General features: G+C 48.4%; 1 protein-coding gene across 3 annotated transcripts in view; it reads left to right on the forward strand.

The window, feature by feature from the left end:
- Positions 1-19,941, forward strand: part of LOC116955807 (cell adhesion molecule DSCAM-like) — a 79,762-nt gene that overhangs the window by 28,603 nt on the left and 31,218 nt on the right. For all 3 annotated transcript variants that reach the window (XM_076051900.1, XM_032977127.2, XM_032977132.2), the window contains exons 6-13: positions 1,300-1,446; positions 5,156-5,310; positions 6,603-6,732; positions 7,585-7,746; positions 7,987-8,105; positions 8,518-8,638; positions 8,953-9,126; positions 12,444-12,593. In XM_076051900.1, coding sequence (XP_075908015.1) covers positions 1,300-1,446; positions 5,156-5,310; positions 6,603-6,732; positions 7,585-7,746; positions 7,987-8,105; positions 8,518-8,638; positions 8,953-9,126; positions 12,444-12,593 — 1,158 coding nt within the window. The remainder of the gene's footprint in view (positions 1-1,299; positions 1,447-5,155; positions 5,311-6,602; positions 6,733-7,584; positions 7,747-7,986; positions 8,106-8,517; positions 8,639-8,952; positions 9,127-12,443; positions 12,594-19,941) is intronic.

Below are 19,941 nucleotides of genomic sequence, written 5' to 3' on the forward strand. Positions count from 1 at the left end.
AGATAAACCTCCTAGGTGGGCCTTCATCCAGCAGTGGATTGACAAAAGAGCCGTACTCCTGCTATTAAATAGTAATAACAGGCCATTATTGTATTTTTATTTACCCAGGAAAGACTCACTGAGTCTCAAGACTCTTTTTATGGAGGGTCCTGCTTGGGATATTTTGGTCCAGTTCCTTTGTGGGTTTTTTTCGGTAATGGCCAAAACCGCTCAAAATAGAAGGAAAGTTGCTATCAAACAAATTGCATTGTTGGAAACCTCAGCCTGTATGTGATTTACCATTGCAAAGCGGTGTCTGTCAATGAGGAAAGCAGTAAAACACTGTAAACTTTCTCCCTGTCCACTGCTGCCAATGCACTGCCTGAACATCGATTTTGTTGCTAATTTTCAAATTGAGCCACTGTGTGAGTTACTGCTCACTCACCTGCATGGATGAGGACGGCGCCCAATGCTTGTGTGACTCCTCGAAAGGATGAGGATCTCGAGAGACACCAAACAAACCGACTGAAATGATCAAGTGCTCTCTGGATGTTGGAGCATGATGCAGAATCTTAAAGCATGTCAGGTGGAGGCCGGCGATATTATTGCTACTATTCTGCTTGTTTACTCAGGGAAGCCTCACTGCGTTTCATGACTCGAGGGTCCTGCCAAGTTTTCGCACTTGGGGGCATTGATTCATACTTAGATTAATTCCAATTAAGTAATTTGCAGGGAACTTTTCAAATTTTGCATATTTGAACCATGACACCGGCACACAATGGCCTACTGTTACAAGTGACATCACAGAATCTTTAACGTCCACTGCGAAGCAGACGGCACATAGCATTATTATGGTTGTTACACCCCTAGTATTAACAAGCGTGGCCACTGGATTCGAACCGTGCACCTCTGCAACAAGCCGTGGACGTGCTACTGCTAGGCCGTGCCACTGCCCTGTGGCAATGCCACTTCTGCGATTCTGTCTTTGGTATTCCACGTGTGCCGTTCTGGCCTCAAGAGGTGCATTTGGCTCACCATGGAACAAAGATGGTCACTGCATCGCGCGCTTTTAGATGCGCTCCTGCGGCCGTCTTGAACGCTTGTCCGATATTAGGAAGCCACTGGAGCTATCCACTTTTAGATTTATATTGTAAGCTAATTTCTTTAGAACTGCTTTTTGTCTTTGGTTTGTTGTTCTTATCCCACACCTCTGATTAGCGTGGTTGACTGCGTACGGTGCGAAAGAAGTTCAACATTCTTACACATACATAAACGGGGTGGAGGGGATCTTTATTATTGTGCTCGTACGTGTGCGTGCAGACGGACGGTTCTTGATCACGCGCGCTGGCGTGCTCCACATCAGCGATGTGCAGAAGGAGGACGAGGCGCACACGTACCGCTGCGCCACGCGGCACCGCTACACCGGGGAGTCGCACACAAGCAACTCGGCGCGACTCGCCGTCATGGGTACACGTGCACCTGGCACACACATGCGTACGTGTATGTACGCAGGCGAGCACTTCGCCTACACCCACGCGTGTACGTGCGTGCCATGTGCAGTTTAAATGAGATGGCGGCTAGTACGGGGCCTACACATGTGTCTCACAAAAAACAATTATCGAAGGAGTTACCGTTGGTTTAACAAAGACTCGTGCGAGTTAAAATTGGTCCGAGAAATACTTAAATGTGGAAGGCAGGGTCGCACACTGGCCAATATTGGATGGATTTACCAAGCAGTAGAATGAGACCGGGCTGTACTGTACATTATCAATATAGTTCAATGGTACGGACTGGCATAGTTCGAGGAAGAGAAAGAGTTTATGGAGCAAGTGTGAGTGAGAGAATCAGAATCAGAATCTTTATTTATTCTTGAAAAATCCGATTAACTATGAAGTTATTTTTTACAGATGTCCAGTAAGAGCGGGTCAGAAAGTTACAACAACAAAAAGTACAAATAATGATAGGAGTGCAAAGTATAGTAAAGGTAAGAAAATCATTAAAAATACTACTTTTACTCTAACTAAACAATTTTTAGTTTACCAGGTAAAGCCCACTGAGCTATTAGTTATTTTTCAGAATCGACCTGGCCACAAATGATACCTTAACGAAGTCGCTTATCACGTGGAAATGTATATTGACCAATAAGCTAAATGTGCGTTGATTCTAAATGTGGAGGGAAAAACCGGACGATCCGGAGAGAGAATCCAGGCGACTGCGGGGAGAACGCACACACACGGGCCGGGACAGTCTGCTCAGGGGTGCCTCGGGCATGCCTGTGTTTTCTCTTTGGAGACAAGGGTTGGTGGATCACGTCGAGATTTACGAGGCTCCCAAACTCCCTGGGGTTGTGAGATTTAGCCAGGTGGTGTCAATGAAGAGTGCGGGCGGTAGAGAGAGGGAAAGTCAGGAGAGTAGAGAACTGAGTAAACAAGAAGGAGCGATATGGAGAGAGACCGTGAGAAAGGGAGATTGAAGGTGGTGAATCTGGTGGCTTTGAGATTACGAGTGCTGAGCTGTTGTGTGTGTAGTAACAAATTGGCTCGTTTTGTTTTCGTGAGAAACCTCACTAATTGGTTGTGTCGGGTGGTGGCGGTTTCAACGACATTTATATTTACAAGATCTAACTTCAATTTTTTTTTATTTTGGATAATATTGGTCACGAAAGCCTACGTGTTAAATTGAGCTAGCACTGCTGATATCCTGACTTCGAATCAATGCGGTAACCTGTGACTGTATTCATTCTGAACATTCACCAGCGAGTGTTCAGAAAAGTCCCATTCCGTTAAGTTTGGTTTCGCACTTAATTTGGCTAAATGAAAGGCATTGCTTTGACTAGTTATCATTACTCTCAGTGGCAGGGAAGGGTGGGGAAGTGGCTGCCCTCTACTGTGTGGACCAGATGTGAAAGTGGCTGAGAAGTAGCTCGACAATATCGATGTCCGTGCGTTGTTCTCTCACGTGAAAGGGTTGCAACTGCTCTGCGAGGGATCCGCCCGGATTCTTTGCCTCGTGACGCGACGCTGATAGTGCAGGTAGAATAAATGTAGGTGAAAGGACACACGTAAATAAGTAAATAAACGGGGAGTGGACGAGAGCTGATCAAAGGAAAAGAGCATAAATCTGAGAGATTGAGTGAACAAGAGGCGGATCAAGTTCCAGGGGAAAGAGTGTGAAAGAGTGGGAGGAAGAGCTACAGTGAGAGAATGAAAGAGGAGAGAATAGGTTGGTGAGTTAGATCGACAGAGGAATACGTCACGGGATTTAATGTAATGTACGGCCATTTTTAAAATCCACTGCTGGATGAAGGCCTTCCCACACCATCCAGTCAGGCGGGTTGATTTGACCATATTTGATCACACTGGTCAGTGTGGATCGGTGAAGGGGGTACCCAGGACCGGTTCAGAAATAACTCTTCACCGATGTTAGCTGTGGTTGGAAATTGGAACCCGGGTCGCCGGGTTCATAGCACACTACTTTAACCTCGAGAGAAGGTTAAATATTAACAGGGTGACTTTGAGTGAGACAATGGCCACGTTTCTGCTTATTTCTGTCAATTTGTATTTTTGTTACAAAAAGTTGTAGAAATGGAGTTACTATCGATGCACAAATCAGACATCAAGGACTAGATTAATGTGTGGCTGAACGATTATCTTCATTAGATTTTTGGCAAAAACACCACAATGCCTCTTTTGTCAACACTGGGTAAATTGCCAAGGCGATGTGTTTTAGACATTTAGTCAAGATGTTAATCAGACTTCTAAGACTCTGTGGGATAAAAACGCGTGTGTGTGTGTGTGTCTGTGTGCATGTCACTAGGTTTCCATCAATAAGGAGGAGATTTGATTGTTTTCATTGGAATAAGTCAAGAAGCATTTTCCAAAACGGAAATTTTTCTCTTTTCGTTCGCTGATGATTTTGTGTGCTCTGAGTTGTTAAGTAGATCAGGCGAGATTGAGCTGCGGATCTTCAGCAAGAGATGCATTCGTTTTCATTTGTGCTATTATTTTTTCCCCAAACAACTTTTTGTTCGAAATAAATGGTGCTCGTTCGAAAAAAATATAACGATTGGAAACTGGAACTTGACAGCGTTGTATGTGGGTGCTGGTTTGGCGTGTGTGTGTTGTGGGGAGTGGTAGTGTAGCAGTTAGCGCGCTGCATTACGACTCCATCAACTCGAGTTTGATTTCTGCTCACAGCCAACACCAGTGGCGATTATCTGAACTGGTCCTGAGTCTCTCCTAGGTCGACTCAGCCTCAAATGAGTACCTGGTGCGATGTGTATACATTGCCACTAGGGAAACAAAGGCAGTTGGGTGTGGTGCTGGGCACCCACCCCTTTGTGTGCTGTGCCGGCCTTCATAGGTGCTCCCTCACAGCACTTGCCTCAAAAGTCTGTTAAGGCTATACGGGGGGTCTTTTCCTCTTCTGAGTGAGCATGGGTCTTCAACTGTGTGTTATTGGGAGAGCGTTTTAATGTATGTGAATGTCGATTCTTGTGAGTGTGTAAACGAGTGTGGCTTACGGGTGCTGGACGCGCATACTGGGTACTATACACGCACATTATCTACACGTATGTGAATATTGTATAGTATGTCCTTACGTCTATTTGTGAGCATATTCGCGAGTATGCATACAGCATACTCGAGTCTCATAGAGCACTTGCCCCAACTGAAGCCTATACTTTTTCTTTGTGTGCATGTGTGTGCCTGCTAACATAATTGTGCTTGCACAAGTGTGCTTGCACGAGTGAGTATGTGTATATGTATATAAAGTATGGGTGGGGAGCAGTAATTTAGAGGTTAGCACGCTGCACTACGAACCTGGTGACCCGATTTTAATTCCCACTCACGGCCAACATCTGTGGCCATTATCTGAACCAGTCCTGGGCTTCCCGTAGGTCGCCTCAGCCTCAAATAAGTACTTGGTGCGGTGTATACAAATATCACCACTGGGGACAAAAAGGTGGTCAGGCTTGTTGCTGGCCACAGACCCCCTCGTGTACCATGCCGGCCTTCATAGGTGCTCGCTACCAGCACTTTCCCCAACAGTGTGTTAAGGCTACACGGGGGATCTTTGTATAACGTCTGCCCGTTCGTACGTGTGTGTGTGTGTGTGTGCCTGCGCATGCGTTTGCGGTGTATGTGTGTGTGTGTGTGACGTGCGTGTCCATGTGCAGAGCCAGCACGAGCCTCGCCCGTCATCCTGGACTCCATGCCGGGACACACGCAGGTGTGGGCGGGTCAGTCGGTGGAACTGGCGTGTCGCGCCGTGGCACACCCGCCGCCCACACACCGTTGGGTGCGCGATGGCAAGGCCGTCATGCAAACACAGGTGGGGCAGTCGCTCTTGCCCAGGGCAAAGCCACCGAACGGCATGGTTCTGCCAGCACAATCTCAGAAAGGCTCTCTCTCCCGGGTGTCTAAAAGCAGTTGTTGTGAAATTCATAGATTACGTCCCAAGTTGAATATTTCCTGGCCTCGTGCTCAGTCAGATTATTCTGGCCATAATGGCTGATACGGTAGCACGCAAGTTATATGGGGAAGGGAGGGTTTACAGCGGTTGCATTGTATAACAAAGGCAGGGAAGTATTATATATATATGGCTGATAAACAACCAGAACTATTTACATTGGAAATATATCTCGATTTATAAGTGAGAGAGAGAGAGGGGGTGACAGAGAGAGGGGGTGCCAACTCGCCACGTGTCTCGGTCGAGTCTCCCAGAAATTTGGTGGCTTTACCTCCGAGATCGAAAAATGCACGCCCCAAATGCAGCGGAGGTTAGTGGATCGCGTAGATTTGTGAAACTACTAATATCGCCGGGTAGCGAGGTTGCCAGGATATGATGACGCAGCTGGTGGGTTTATTCATCCGTTTCTGCAGCCCTTTGAGTGTTTTTTCTTCGTATGCTTGGTGGGTTTTCTCTGAGTATACTGCTTTCCTTCCACGTGGAAATCTCTCATTCAAAGTGAATTTGGCAAGCTTAGCAGTGTAGAACCATCCTGAAAAAAAGTATTTGTAATTAATAAGGTTTTTTTCTGGATAAATGGGGCATGTTAATTTTGTTTTGTATAGAGCACACACGTTTGCATAAATCAGTTGGGATGTAACAAATCACACACTGCCATAATTTGGACCACAACACCCTCTTGTGTGTCACATCAGCCTGAAGAGAAACGTGTTTAGAGTATTTGGCTGCTATTAATTTCCACATGATGAGCCACTTCGTTGAGCTATTATTTATGGCCATGTTGCTTCTGAAAAATAGCTGTATAGCTCAGTAAGCCTTACCTGGTAATTTTTGTTAAAAATATAATTTAGTATTTTAGAATAGGTTATCGCTAACTGCAGTCTATGTGTTGACTACACCGGGATCTTTGTTCATGGTGGTATTTGTATTCGTGGAAGCAGCGGTCTTCATGGCAATAACTGTTGGCGGTGGTGTTGAAGATGATGATGATGATGATAGTGGTGGTGGTGTTGTTGATGATGATGGTGAAGTTGATGGTGCTGCTTCCAGTGTCGTCAATGATAATGTCGATGTTGACGGTGGAGAAGGTGCTGGTGGTGGTGGCTACGGCGGTGCCGACGGTCGCATTGTCTCCTCTTTGGTTCCATCGTCAGGGCCGCTACCGTATGGACCAGGCTGCGCTGCGGATCGACAACGCCCATCCGGGGGACTCGGGCACTTATGCGTGCGAGGTGTGGAATGAGCTGGGCGCCGCTCACACATCCGGCAGGCTCACCGTTACCGGTGAGTCCGGAGCACACCCCCCCCCCCACCCAGTTCCCCTCGCCTCCCCCTCCGCCCGTCCACAGTGCTGTGGACTCACTGCCAGAAACGCTTTGAAAAGAACTTTGTTTCCTAAATGTTGTTCTGTTATAGGAGAAATTGAATAATATGTTAAAGTGTCTCCATGCATACATTCGCATGTGACTGCATTCACCTCTATTGGTTGGCTATACACCAGGGTGAATATTCCACATTCCCCTGATGGAAGCCAGTTTATCCATAGGAGATTTCCCACAAAGTAGCACTATTTATATTGGCCCCAGAAGGTTGTCAGTCTCCAACTAGAGGGTTGTGTGGACTCTCTGCACATACATTTAGTACCCACAAAAACATGTGTCTAGCGTCTGTATGTGTACACGTGTTTCTGGGAAGTGGTAGTGTAGCAGTTAGCGCGCTACGAACCCGACGACCCGAGTTCAATTCCCTGTCACGGCTGCCAACACCCGTGATGATTATCTGAACTGGTCATGGGCCTCCCTTAGTTCGACTCAGCCTCAAATGAGCACCTGGTGCAGTGTGTAAACATCGCTACTGGGGAGACAAAGGCGGCTGGGCATGGTGCTGGCCACCCACCCCCTCGTGTGCCGTGCCGGCCTTCATAGGTGCTCGCTAACATCACTTGCCCCACCAATCTGTTAAAGGCTATACGGGGGATCTGTACATGTGTGCATCTGATACAAGTGTATGTATATGATACAAATGTATGTTGTATCTGTGAGTACGTGTGTGTGTACGATACATGTGTATGTATCTGATACACGTGCATGTGTCTGGTATCTGTGCGTGTGTGCATGCGTGCGTCGCCCCACGTAGAGCCGCTGCGCGTGTCGCTGTCTCCACGGAACGTGCGCACGAGCGCGGGCAGCTCCGTGGTGCTCACCTGCACCGTGTCGGGCGGCGGCGTCCGCTTCGCGCCGGACCCCGCGCTCGGCATGGGCTCTTACCGCGTGCGGCCGGGGGGGGCTCGCGCCGGAGGTGGGCCCCCCAACTCCTCCAAAAATCACCGACCTCCATACCCAGCTACCGGAACATTCAACTTGCCCAACACTCACCTACCCTGTCACCCAACTCCCCACTCCAAACAATCACCTACCTTAACATCCAGCCGTGCCGCTCTCTGGTGTAGATATGGTGAATGGCATTCTGAGTGTTTAATGTGTTGTGATGAGTGTTGTGGTAAGTGAGTGTTGTGTGCCGTGCCGCTGTCTGTGGTAGACATATACGCCGCGTCGGACTCGTCCTCCCCGCGTTATCCGGGCTGGGAGCCGGAGTTCCGCATCACCTGGTACCACAACGGGGAGCGCCTGCGGGAGGGTGGAGGAGCTCGCGTGCAGGTAACGGTCTGACTCCTGCCTCTCGTGCAGACGCCCGCCTAATTGGTCTGTCCACCAGACAGCCAGACTATCACAGAACAGTCAGTATATCAGCCAGTTATCTGGTTAGCCAGATAATCACCTAATTAGCTCATCCAGTCAGTCAGTATTGGCAAAACAGTCACTCAGTAAACCAGCCAATACGTGCCCATGTGTGTACACGTGTGTGTGCATGTGTACCCGCGTTTGTGCGTGCGTGCTTGCGTATCGGTGTGCGTACACGTGCATGCGTATCCGCGTGCTGTGTGTGCGTACTGGCGTACGTGCGCACGTGCTTACCCGTATGGATACCCCCATGTGTGCCTTACCTTTTTGTGCGCGCGTGCATGCGTACCCACATGGCTGCGAACCTGTGCGTGCATACCACCTGCAGGGGAGCCACAACCAGACGCTGGTGCTGACAAGTGTGACGCGCGCACACGCCGGCGCGTACCAGTGCTTCGCCGTGACGCCACACGACTCGCAGCAGGACTACGCCCTGCTCGCACTCGAAGGTGCGACACGCACAACACCAGTGCAGCTCTCGCCGCCGCAGCTGTTCTCTGAGCCTGTGTCTGTGGATCTCTGTGAGCCGTCCTGTGTCCGTACAAGTCCAGACTCAAGGCTCTCCTTTCATCCCCTGCCTATGACGTCTTCTTCCATATGGCCGCTGATGTAGATGCAGAGCAACAGCTACAATTTCACATTCAGGTGGTCAGATAATTGCGTTAGAAGTAGCGGAGTGTATCGCTGTGATGTCTCCTTCGTATTTGTTGATCGGGTATTGCGTCGACTGACCGCCTCTCTGTGTGTCTCTCGCTCTATCCAGACGGGACTCCGAAGATTGTGGCGTCGTTCAGGGAGCGCGTGGTGAGTCCGGGCGAAGCGTTCTCATTGGTGTGCACGGCACGCGGGAACCCCGCGCCCACCCTCTCCTGGCAGCTTGACGGGGAGCCCCTCCCCTCGGACGCCCCCCGTCTCACGCTTGCCACTTCGCCCGCCGGTGAGAGCGCTCGCATGCACAGACAAGGACAAAGATTCCCCAAGTAGCCACGTAGGCTGTTTTGGCAAGTTTTAGTTAGTGAGCACAGTTGAAGGCCGGTACGGCGCTCTAGCTGGTGGTATGTCCAGGACCACACCTGGCCACCTTTAACTGCCGAGTACTGAAGTTTATACTACATACTGCTTCAGTTATTCATTTAAGACTGAGTCCACCTAGAGCAGTTCCAGGGTGGATTCAGATATTCGTCACTGATGTTGACCGTGGGTGGAAAGCTAAATCAGTTCACCAGGTTTGTAGTGCAGTGCACTCACCACGACACTCCTCCATGCATGTACACGCACACATTGCACATGTGGATGTGCACATGGGTGTAGTAAGATGCGTGTTTGTGCATGTCCATGCGTGTCCATGCGTACATTTGCGTGCAAGTGTTTGTGTGTCTGCGAGTGCCTGTGTGTGTTTACATGTCTGGTCGACACCCAGGAACAGGGCTTTGCAGGTTTGCAGACCATTTCTCTGAGGTCTTGGTGAGGGGAATGACCTCAGCCCAGATAACATCATGGGTGTCAGGTGGGGACAATCTTTGCTGGGGCCGCCATGCTTCAGATATTTGCAGAAGTCGCCACCCCTGTGAGTGGCTGGCTGAGGTCGCCATCTGTTAAGGAAGTACGAGGGGCAATCCGGAGTCTGAGACCAGGAAAATCGCCGGGCAGAGATGATCTCCCAAGTGAATTGCTGAGGGAGGGTGGCGTATTTGTGCAGACTGCCCTATATGACATAATCACAACTGTCTGAACCACAGGATAGGTTCCGCAGGATTGGAAGGATGCCCAGGTGTATGTATGTTAAACTTCTTTCGCACCGTACGTAGCCAACCGTGGTAATCGGAGGTGGTCCCCCTTTTAAGAAGGCCAGGGCTCTGGGTGGTTCTTCGTGCTTTTAGGGTCCCTGACTATGCTCACAATCATTAAGGACCTTTATGATGGTGGGCAGACCTGGTTAAAGTTGCGTGGCCAGGAGTTAGAGCCACTCCCTGTTCATGTTGGGTGCGACAAGAATGTCCTCTGGCTCCCATATTATTTAACATTTCTTCGACAAGCTTTTCATGACTGGTACAGATACAATGGGAGGCTGATCGATGCCTGGGTGCGGTCAAGGCCTAGCTCCCTATTTGTCAACCATGTTATGGACACTGATGATCTGGTGGGTGTTGCTCACTGAGAAGGAGTTGGAGGTTTTGCTGCTGAGTCTGAAGTATGCCACTAAGTAGAGGTGGTGCTTTACCATCAGCCCCACTAAAACTAAGCACCCGCCTGGGTATTTTGTGTCATCCAATACTCCACCCCCTCAACTTCCCCATGAGTGATGGGGCAGTCGTGGAGAGAGTGGAAACGTTTCTGTACATGGGCAGTGTGCTTATGGCCCAATTCCAGTTTGGTAGGAGAGGTTTCATTCCGAATCAGCCAAGCGGAATTATCTTTTCGGCATGTGCAAAACGTTGTGTGGAAGCTACCTGGGCTGGGTCTTCTCGGCCACATTCTTGCCCTCCCTACTCTTTGCTTGCGAAATGGGGAACTCTCTAATGGAACATCTGGGCTGGTTTGAAACATTTAGGCTGGCCTGCCTACGATCCATCCTGGGTTTAACCAGGCTGTATTGTGTGAGGAGATCATAAATCCTTTAAAAGATCTGTGCACATTTACATCAGGTGGCTCCTCTGGCAGGCAAGGCTGCATTGGCTGGGTCAAGTATCCTGCTTGTTCAAGCAGCTTCTGTTTGGCCAGATCGAGGGGGTTAAACGGGCACGGCACGGGCTGGAGAAGAGATGGGCTGATGCAGTACAGATGTATGGGGAGCTCAATGGATTTGCTGAAGACTGGTAGCAATAGTGTCAAGATCAGCCTCGATGAAGACAGCACGTGAAGGACACTCCTGGCCAGTTGGAGGCAGTTGCCCTCCAACAACAGCGGAGAACAGAGGAGTGATGCTCAGAACAACGAGCGGAGCGCCGGGTGGCTAAAATGCAGAAAGTTGGCACAGTAGGGGCACAGTTGGTGCATCTGCCAGTCATCTCAGTCATCTGGGTTTGTCCCATAACCTCCTGTCAGCGAGCCTTCGACACTTCACATGGCCTCGGAGTGCACCTGGCCTGGCACAAGCGCCGTAGTGACGTCACCACCACCTATTGGCGAATGGCGACCATTGTTGTTGGTCGTCTGCTTGGGGAGTGGTGGCCTAATGGTTTGTGCACCGCAATACAAACCCAGCTTATCGGGTTCGATTCCCACCCATGGCTAACATCAGTGGTGAATGATATCAGAACCGGTCCTGGTTGACACAGCCTCAGATGAGTGCCTGGAGCAGTTTATGAACATCGAGATTTGCTGAGACAAAGGCGATCAACCGTGGTACTAGCCACACCCCATCATGTGCCATGCAGACCCTAATAGGTGATCGCGAGCCGCATTTGCCCAATTGCCTGTGTAGGCTTTACAGGGGAGCTTTGTGTTTGTTGTCGTCTGTACCCATGCCTTCACTGATGTCTGCCCAGGCCTGTCTGCCCATACAGGCCTGCATGTCCATGCAAGTTGAATGCCCACGTGTGCCTGCGTATGTCCTTCTCTGACTTTGTAAGCCCATGCATGTCTGTGTGAATGCACGCATGCCTGTGTATTTGTGCCATTGCCTGACTGTTAAGTGCACAAATGCCCATCGGTGCCCATCCGTGTGTTCTGAAGTTTGCCTACCTCTGTGTGCCTGTCTGTGTCCACGCGTGTGTGTGTGCGTGTGTGCGTGTGCACTAGTCTGCCTGTCCATGCATGTTTGTGTGGTCGCCTCTAGGTCAACTCAGCCTTAAATGAGTACTTGATGTGGTATGCAAACATCAGCATTGGAGGGACAAATGCGGCTGGGCATGGAGCTGGCCACCCACACTCTCGTGTGGCACGCGCTGGTCTTAATTGATGCTCGCTAGCAGCACTTGCACCAACAGCCTATTCAAGGCTTTTCCGCGGAACTCTGTTTGCACAATTCTGGTTCTGCATGCATGCTGGTGTGCGCATCAGCGTGTATGTTTGCCTGTGTGCTGAAGACTGCCGATCTGTATATTTTTGTCTATGCATATTAGTGTGTATGTGTGCATGTTTCCACCCAAGCTTTCCTCCCTGTGCATGTCTGTGTGCGTGCATGTGCACACGCATACACCTGTGCATCCTGCTAGTCTGTGTGATATCTGTCCAAACCCTGACCTCCTCTTCCTTTTGCTCCTTGCCCTCCACACCCCCCGCACCTCCCAATCCGTCCCGCCCACCCCGCAGTGGGCGTTGTGGGCGATGTGGCCGACGTGGCCCTGGTCATGAGCCATGTGAACGTGAGCATGGCGCGCGTCACGGACAGCGGGACATACCGCTGCGTCGCACGCAACGCGCACGGCGAGGCCAGCTACCAGGCCACAGTCAATGTAAGAGGTGCTGGCAAGTTTTACTACTTCTTACGCACTCATGCCGGCCGACCCCGTGCACCCAACCCAGCCGACAGCCTCCCCACCACCTACAGATAGATAGACAGGCAGGCAGGCGGATGCAGGGGTTCATTTCAGCCGAGTTTGTCTGGGCTGGTGACCCGGAAATATTTCCACGCTAAGTGGATTGTTACAGAAATTTTCACAGCTTTGGGAGAGGCTTTCATCCAGTAGCAGAGAGATGATGGATGATGATGAGCCCATTGGGGGTATATCCGTGGTATAGTGGTTCATGAACCGAGTGACCTCAGTTTGGTTCACAGCCATGGTTAACATCAATGGCAGGTGATATTTGATACCCTTTTGGGCCCACTGCTTCACGAAGATAATTTATTAACTTCATCTCTTACATACACGAACAATTCCATGCACAAAAAACACCACTTGAAACAAGTTATGATACAACCCAAAAATAATTTAAAAATAATAAAATATTGAGACTATGTATATAAAAACACATTGCAGGCTTCCTTTGTGCTTGTTTTGCTGACTCATCCATTTTCTACCCCGGGACATCACAAACATTTTCACAAACATCAAACTCTGGTACATATAATCCCTGAGGTTCGCCTGAACCTAATATCTCATCTAATCTGTATTATGTAAGAACTCATTATGCCGCTGTGACGAAGAGATGTCATCTCCCTCGCCTGATATGCAGGAGGCCGTTGGTTCGATCCTGACCCTGAAGCCTGTATATTTGGAGTTTGCGTGTTCTCTCTCTCCCCGTGGCCCTGCGTATTTTTCTCCGTGGCCCTCCGGTATTGCCCTCTACATTTAGAAACATGCGTTTACTTGATTTGGCTGCTACTATAAAATCACACAAATGATGGTATCAGCCACTTGGATAAGCTTATCACGGGTGGCCAGGTCACTTCTGAAAAACAGCCAATAGCTCAGGGGGCTTTACCTGGTAAATAAAATAAGTTAGTTTTTGTTTAATTTTTTGGCAGCAGCCACTATATATCTATTGCTAGATGAATGCCTCTGAAAGCCATTTCCTCCATGGGTAAGCAAAAATAAAATTACTTCCTTTTGTCTCTCCGTGTAAACAATAAATACATTAGGCCATCAGTTTCTTTTGCATTCTGAACTAACGTCATCCAGCGGCATTTGCTTAAACAGGAAAACTGGACTGGTTTTGACCTTCTGCGTCTCATTATCAGAGTCAGATCTGTGGAACGAATACTGCTGGGTTTGCAAGATGTTTTTGGCAAGAGCACTCCACATGACTGAAGTATAAAGAGAAGCAGCAGCAAGTTCATCCAGGCTAGGGGTCGTACATTTTGTCCAACCCCTTTAGCTCAGCTGGCCCTTCCCTCTACTCATTCCTCCCACCTTTCTTATATTTCGCTGCTCGTTTTGTTAAAATCAACTGGCCATGACATAGCTCATATCCCTGGGTCATTGGCTTCAATGTCGAGATGTAAATTCGCCCTCCCAGTCCCCCATATGTTGTGAGATTGTATGAATGGACACAAGGATGTTGTTTATTAGAATTTTGATTGCAATAGAAGTGGCCTGAGCAAAATGAGATTTCCTCCAATTTAACAAACACAGACAGACACAAAGCTAGGATCATGTAGTATCTGTAGTAACAGATGTGACTGGGTAGCTCAGGGGTTATTTTTGGCCAGGTCAGAGCACTGAGCCAGCACCACTGAGACCTCGATTTGGATCCAGGTTGCAGACAGCCATCATTAACTCTGGTTCTCAAGTGGAGCGAGCTGATGGTGCCAGCCCAGTCCCAGATGCCTGCACAAAAAAAAAAACCATGTCTAATTTGTCATTGTACTAACTTTTTGCCCAGCCCGGCTCTGAGAATGCAAATTCATTAGACATGTTGCATGAATGCTCCGTGGCACTCTTGATGTAGTTTTTTTACAGCGCGCGAAGGAGTGCCGTCTTGTGTTGGTTGAGAGAGGCTAATGTTAAATTGAATCGAAAAGGAGTGCTGTGGTGTCACCTTCTGGGGCCATTGCCCGGCAGGATGTTGTGACGTTTGCCCTGCTGAGCCGAAAGAGTTCTAAAAGGACTTTTCTTTGCCTCATGCTAAGACCTGTATCTTCCAGCCTCTCGCATGCAACTTGCTTCCCGTTCTCTTGTAGTACCTTGCTACTTTCTATCATTCTCTCCTTCCCCCTCTCTGTCTTCACCTCTCTCTCTTCCTCTCTCTCTGCTACAAACACCTATTTCTTATTTGCCACTCTGCAACGGCCCTCTATAGCTGACTTGTTATCTCTATTCTTTGGGTCTTTTGGCAAAGTCACGTAGATACGTTCAAAGAAAATAACAAAAAAAAACTACGACGTTTCAATCGCAACACAAGCGTTCGTCCACGACAAGGGCGCGGAGGTGGCTATGTTAATTTGAGAGATGAGCATGTTAATGGCAGATCGCAGAGCAGCAACGTCAAGCTCGGTGAGCGAGGTCGCTGTGCTAGTGTGGGAAATTTTACCTGTTAATGTAAAATTAAAGAGCCGAAAATAACAACTAACATCGGAAGGTGGTAGGATGGGAACATCACAGCCAGTTATGACTTTAAACTGGTTGATAACGTCTTTCCAATGATTACTCAGTTTATACCCATCTTCTCCATTGAAGTTGTGTCTGTGTCTGTATATGTCGATGGCTTCATGAACTAATCTTTGTTGATAGCCAGTGGGATTGCAAAGTACCTTCGTCTTAGAGAAATCAATTTCGTGTGAGCCCACCGCATTAAAACAATGATCAGCCACGGCCAAGGTATTGTTGCCGACCGTGTTTCAGGTCTGCCTTATGTTCATGAACACAGTCCGAGACATGTCGCTTAGTTTCCTCAATGTAACTACTGCTGCAGACACAGCTTAGTTTGTAGACGTCGGGGTATTGCATGTCAGGGATCACATCCTTCACAGATGGGATCAGATCACGTTATTTTATGTACTGTGTTAAATCGAACCTGGATTTTGTGTTTGTTTATGATTTTGGAGATCTTTTTGGTGACCCCTGCTATGTATGGCAAGGTGATGGTTTTGTTTGGGTTCTCAGATGGTTCTTTCACAACGGTTGGGGTGATAGCTTTATGGATTGTGCAGTCTGAATATCCATTCATCTTGAGAGCTTGGTGTATGTGTTTCAGTTCACTGGCTAGGTGATGATGGTCGGAAATACATCGAGCTCTATGCTGTAGAGTTTTATGAGGGAATTCTTCTGGTAAGGATGGTGGTGGGAGTCAGGTTTTAGATATGCATCCGTATGGGTGGCTTTCCTGTAGACAGTGTCCTATTGAGCCAACTAGTCTCCTTTCGATTTAAACATCCAAGAATGGTAGCTTGCCCTCCTTTTCCACCTCCATGGTGGATTTGATGGCTGGGTGTATGGAATTGATGTGGTTGAGGAATTGGTTCAGAGCTGGTCAGCCATGTGGCCAGATGATGAACGTGTCATCTCCGTACCTCTTCCACAAGGACGGACGTAGAGTGGATGTCTGGATGGCATCTGTCTCAAAATTTTCCATGAAACATTGGCTTCAACTGGAGATAAGGGAGAACCCATTGGGGTACCTTCAACTTGTTTGTAGAAAGTTCCATTCCAGGTGAAGTAAGTGTTGGTGAGGCAGTGTCTAACCAGGGCCGGTACATCAGCATTCAGTCCTTGTTGGACCAAATCTTCCACTATTGCAATGGCGTCAGACACAGGAACTTTGGTAAACAAAGAAACTACATCGAAACTAACAATCAAATCACCTGGAGATAGTGAGATATCCTTAATTAACAATACCAAGTGAGCTGAGTTAAGTACAGCTGAGGCGATCTTACCAGTGAATGGTTGTAAGGTCTCAGACAGAAATCGGTCCAGTTTTAAGGTGGGTGAGTCAATGGTGGAGACGATAGGATGAAGGGGTGTACCCTCTTTATGGATTTTTGGTAAGCCATACAATCTGAGTGGTCTCGTAGCAGAGGGTTTTAAGGAAAACCGCTTGGTTCGATTAAAGATGTCGAATCAGTGATGATATTGTTGGTTTTCATAACGAGGCTGTTAGTGGGATCTCTTTTAATTTTTGTATAGCTACCATCATTAAGTAGGTCCTGAATGTTGTTATTGTATGTGGTTTTGTCCATGATTACTGTGGTATTGCCCTTGTCGGCTGAGAGGATGATGATGTCATCTCTCTTTTTTAATTGGGAAAGCTCAAAGCACTCATCCTTACTGACGTTGCTAATAGGTGTCTTAGCGTTTTTGAGGATTGCATCAATTTCTGATCTTGCCACATCTGCAGTGATGTGTCCCAAACCCTTAAGGGCTACGTCACCTGGGCAATGATATCATCAACTGGGATGTGTTTAGGGGTGACTGCGAAATTCAGCCCTTTAGCTAGAACCGATTTTAGGTTGTCGGAAATTGGACTGTTACTCTGATTGATAACAATGTTGTCAACGTCTACCTTTTTTTACGTGTGGATCTGGCTTCTTCTTGGAAAGGAGTTTGTACTTGGTAATCAGGTTATCTTTGCATTTAGCTGACATTGAGGCGGCTGAAGAGGCTGTCATGTTATCTACATGTTCCCAATCAGATGTAGACATTTTTTCCATCAATGTTAAGTGTGATTTCAGGAGAGTCTTGTCTAAATGATCTAGTTGAAATTGGAGCAATCTTCTTTGAACCTGTCTACGTGATTTTACCGAAAGACCCAAATAATATTAATTCCTGCAGTCACGAACGCTTTAAGTCAATATTTATTGTTATCTCTGTCATTCACACATCCATCACATATCTCTCTCTTACCCTCACCCCCACACACATCCCCGATACCTCTCTAATGCCAATACTCCTCCCGCCACTGGCTGCAAATACAATCCCAGATCAATTTCATCATCACACTCACTACCTTCAAGATCCCCCATGAACCCACCCCTGCCTACCTCCCTCCCTCGCATCTCATTCTACTCCCTTCCACACACTCTCCTACCTACCCCTCTCATCTTACACTACTCCTCTCCACGCACTCCGTGCGCCTGCAATCAAAGGTTTCTCTTAAATACCCGCCACCCCCTTCCCCCCGAGGTGAGAGATTGTTTATTCTCTTCTGGTACCCCCGTAGTAGTCTGGGGGCATATTAATTTCATAAAATACATTTACCCACTGTTTCTGCACAGTATCTAGAGATGAGGTTGGATTTCGATAATATTTGAATCCACATGTTATTTTAACACTCGGCAACATATGAAAGACTATCTCACTCTGCCTCTAAATCTTCCTCCTCATGCCCCGGTGTCTCTCTGTGTGTGTGTATCTTTGCTTCCACCTTGTTCTGTCAGCCCATCCCCCTTTCCCACCATCCCAGCCAACTTACACCCCCAACACCCTCCCCCAACCCCGCCACCCCCCAATGCAAGTCTAATGTCTCGGGAACATACTGTTCAATCTCTACCGTCTCCCACTATAAACCCCTCACCCCCCTCTCTTGTAGGTCAATTCTGCTCCAAGTGATGTTTCTCCTGCTGTAGTAGCTTAATATCATCACGAACCAACACCCACTCTCTCTTGCTCTCCCACTCTCTGTCACTCGCTCTCTCTACAGCGATCCCACTTTCTACCTCTCCCACTCTCTCTCACCCTCCTCCTTTCACTCTACACACTCTATCCCTTGCCCTCTGCCACCTCCGTGAAAAACAACCCATGGTCATTTGAAAGACTCTCTGTAATGTCAAGGACTAGTATCTTTGCCAACCTCTGCTTCTCCTCCTACACAGCCAGCGCCATGGCTCCTGGATACAGAACTGCTGGCGTCTGTAGGCCTTCGATTACGTGCGAGTGACTGTTTACGTCTGTGTACCTGTGTAAATGGGCATGGCACGAGCTAGAGAAAAGATGGACTGATGTGGTACAGAAGGATGTGGAGAGCCGATTGGACTTGCAGATGATTAATACAAGCAGTGTCAAGATCAGCCTCTGTGGAGGAGGTTCGTGAAGGACGCTGCTGGGGAGTTGAAGGCAGTTTCCCTCCACCAACAACAGAGGGCAGAGGAGCGACGCTCACGACAACTAACAGAGCGCCGGGTCGCAAAAGCGTAGAAAATTGAGGAGCACATTTGGTGCATCTGCACAAGTATCGTGCCATGCTAGGTGGAAAGTGCACCAAGCATGGCACAAGCGTCTTGGGGACGTCACCGTCACTGAGTACCGAACGGCGATGTTATTGATGTAGTATGGGGAGTGGTGACGCAGTGGTCACCGCACTGCGCGACAAACCCAGCGACCAGAGTTTGATTCCCGCTCACGGCCAACACAAGTGACGATTATCTGAACTGGTCATGGGTCTCCCCTAGGTCGACTCAGTCTCAAATAGGTGCCTGGTGCGATGTGTGAACATTTCACCAGGTACTCAAATGAGTACCTGGTCTTTTATGTAGACAGTCAAAGGGTTTTTGGACATGGTGCTGGCCACCCACTTTATCGGCCTTCATAGGTGCTCGATAACAGCACCTGTCTACAGTGTATAAGGCTACACAGAGGATCTTTGTCTTTGTATGTGTGGTCGTATGGTTGTATGTATGTGTTTGCATGAGTGGTTGTGGTTGTTTATTTGTGCGGTTATGTGTGCATGTACGTGTTCGTATTTCGTATGATTGTGCGTTTGTATAGTTGCTTACGGGTGTGTTGGTATTATTGTTTATGAGTGGTTGTGTATGCGCATGATGAGGTTGTGTGTGTGTTGGAGCGTGTACGTGTTTGTCTCTCTAAATTTTTCCATCCCGCCTGCAGGCGCAGGCGACCACATGGGAGTGCTCATGATGAAGTGGCTCCACACGCACTCCCTCTCACTCCCTCCCTCCCTCCTTCTCACTCCCTCCCTCCCTCTCACTCCCTCCCTCCTTCTCACTCTCTCCCTCCCTCCCTCTCACTCCCTCCTTCTCACTCCCTCCTTCTCTTGCTGTCTCTCCTAACTGCTGATCTCGGGTATTTTTTGTGTTGACACCATGTCAGTGTTCCAATGAGCATTTTCTTTTTAATAACCTTCAATACCCCTCCCCCTGCCCCCCCTACTCCACCCTGCCTCCAACACCCCTCTGCATCTCCCCATGCATTCCCTTGTGTTTCTCTCCGTGTCCTCCGTATGTCTCCCAAATATTCCGTTATGGTTCCCCTGTCTCCCTCCCCTCATCTCTCATGTGTCCCTTTTCACTTCTGTGAGTCTCCAATGTATCACATTTTTCTGTCTTTGTCTCGAACTTCTCCCCGTGTACCCTCTTCTTCTCTTCACTGTCTTCCATTTACCTCCCTGTGTCACCCATGTCTCCCCATGACCTATC

The sequence above is a fragment of the Petromyzon marinus genome, chromosome 3 (genome assembly GCF_048934315.1).
Source record: "Petromyzon marinus isolate PM22_M1 ecotype Great Lakes invasive population chromosome 3, UKy_Petmar_22M1.pri1.0, whole genome shotgun sequence".
In the NCBI taxonomy this organism is placed as follows: domain Eukaryota; kingdom Metazoa; phylum Chordata; class Hyperoartia; order Petromyzontiformes; family Petromyzontidae; genus Petromyzon; species Petromyzon marinus.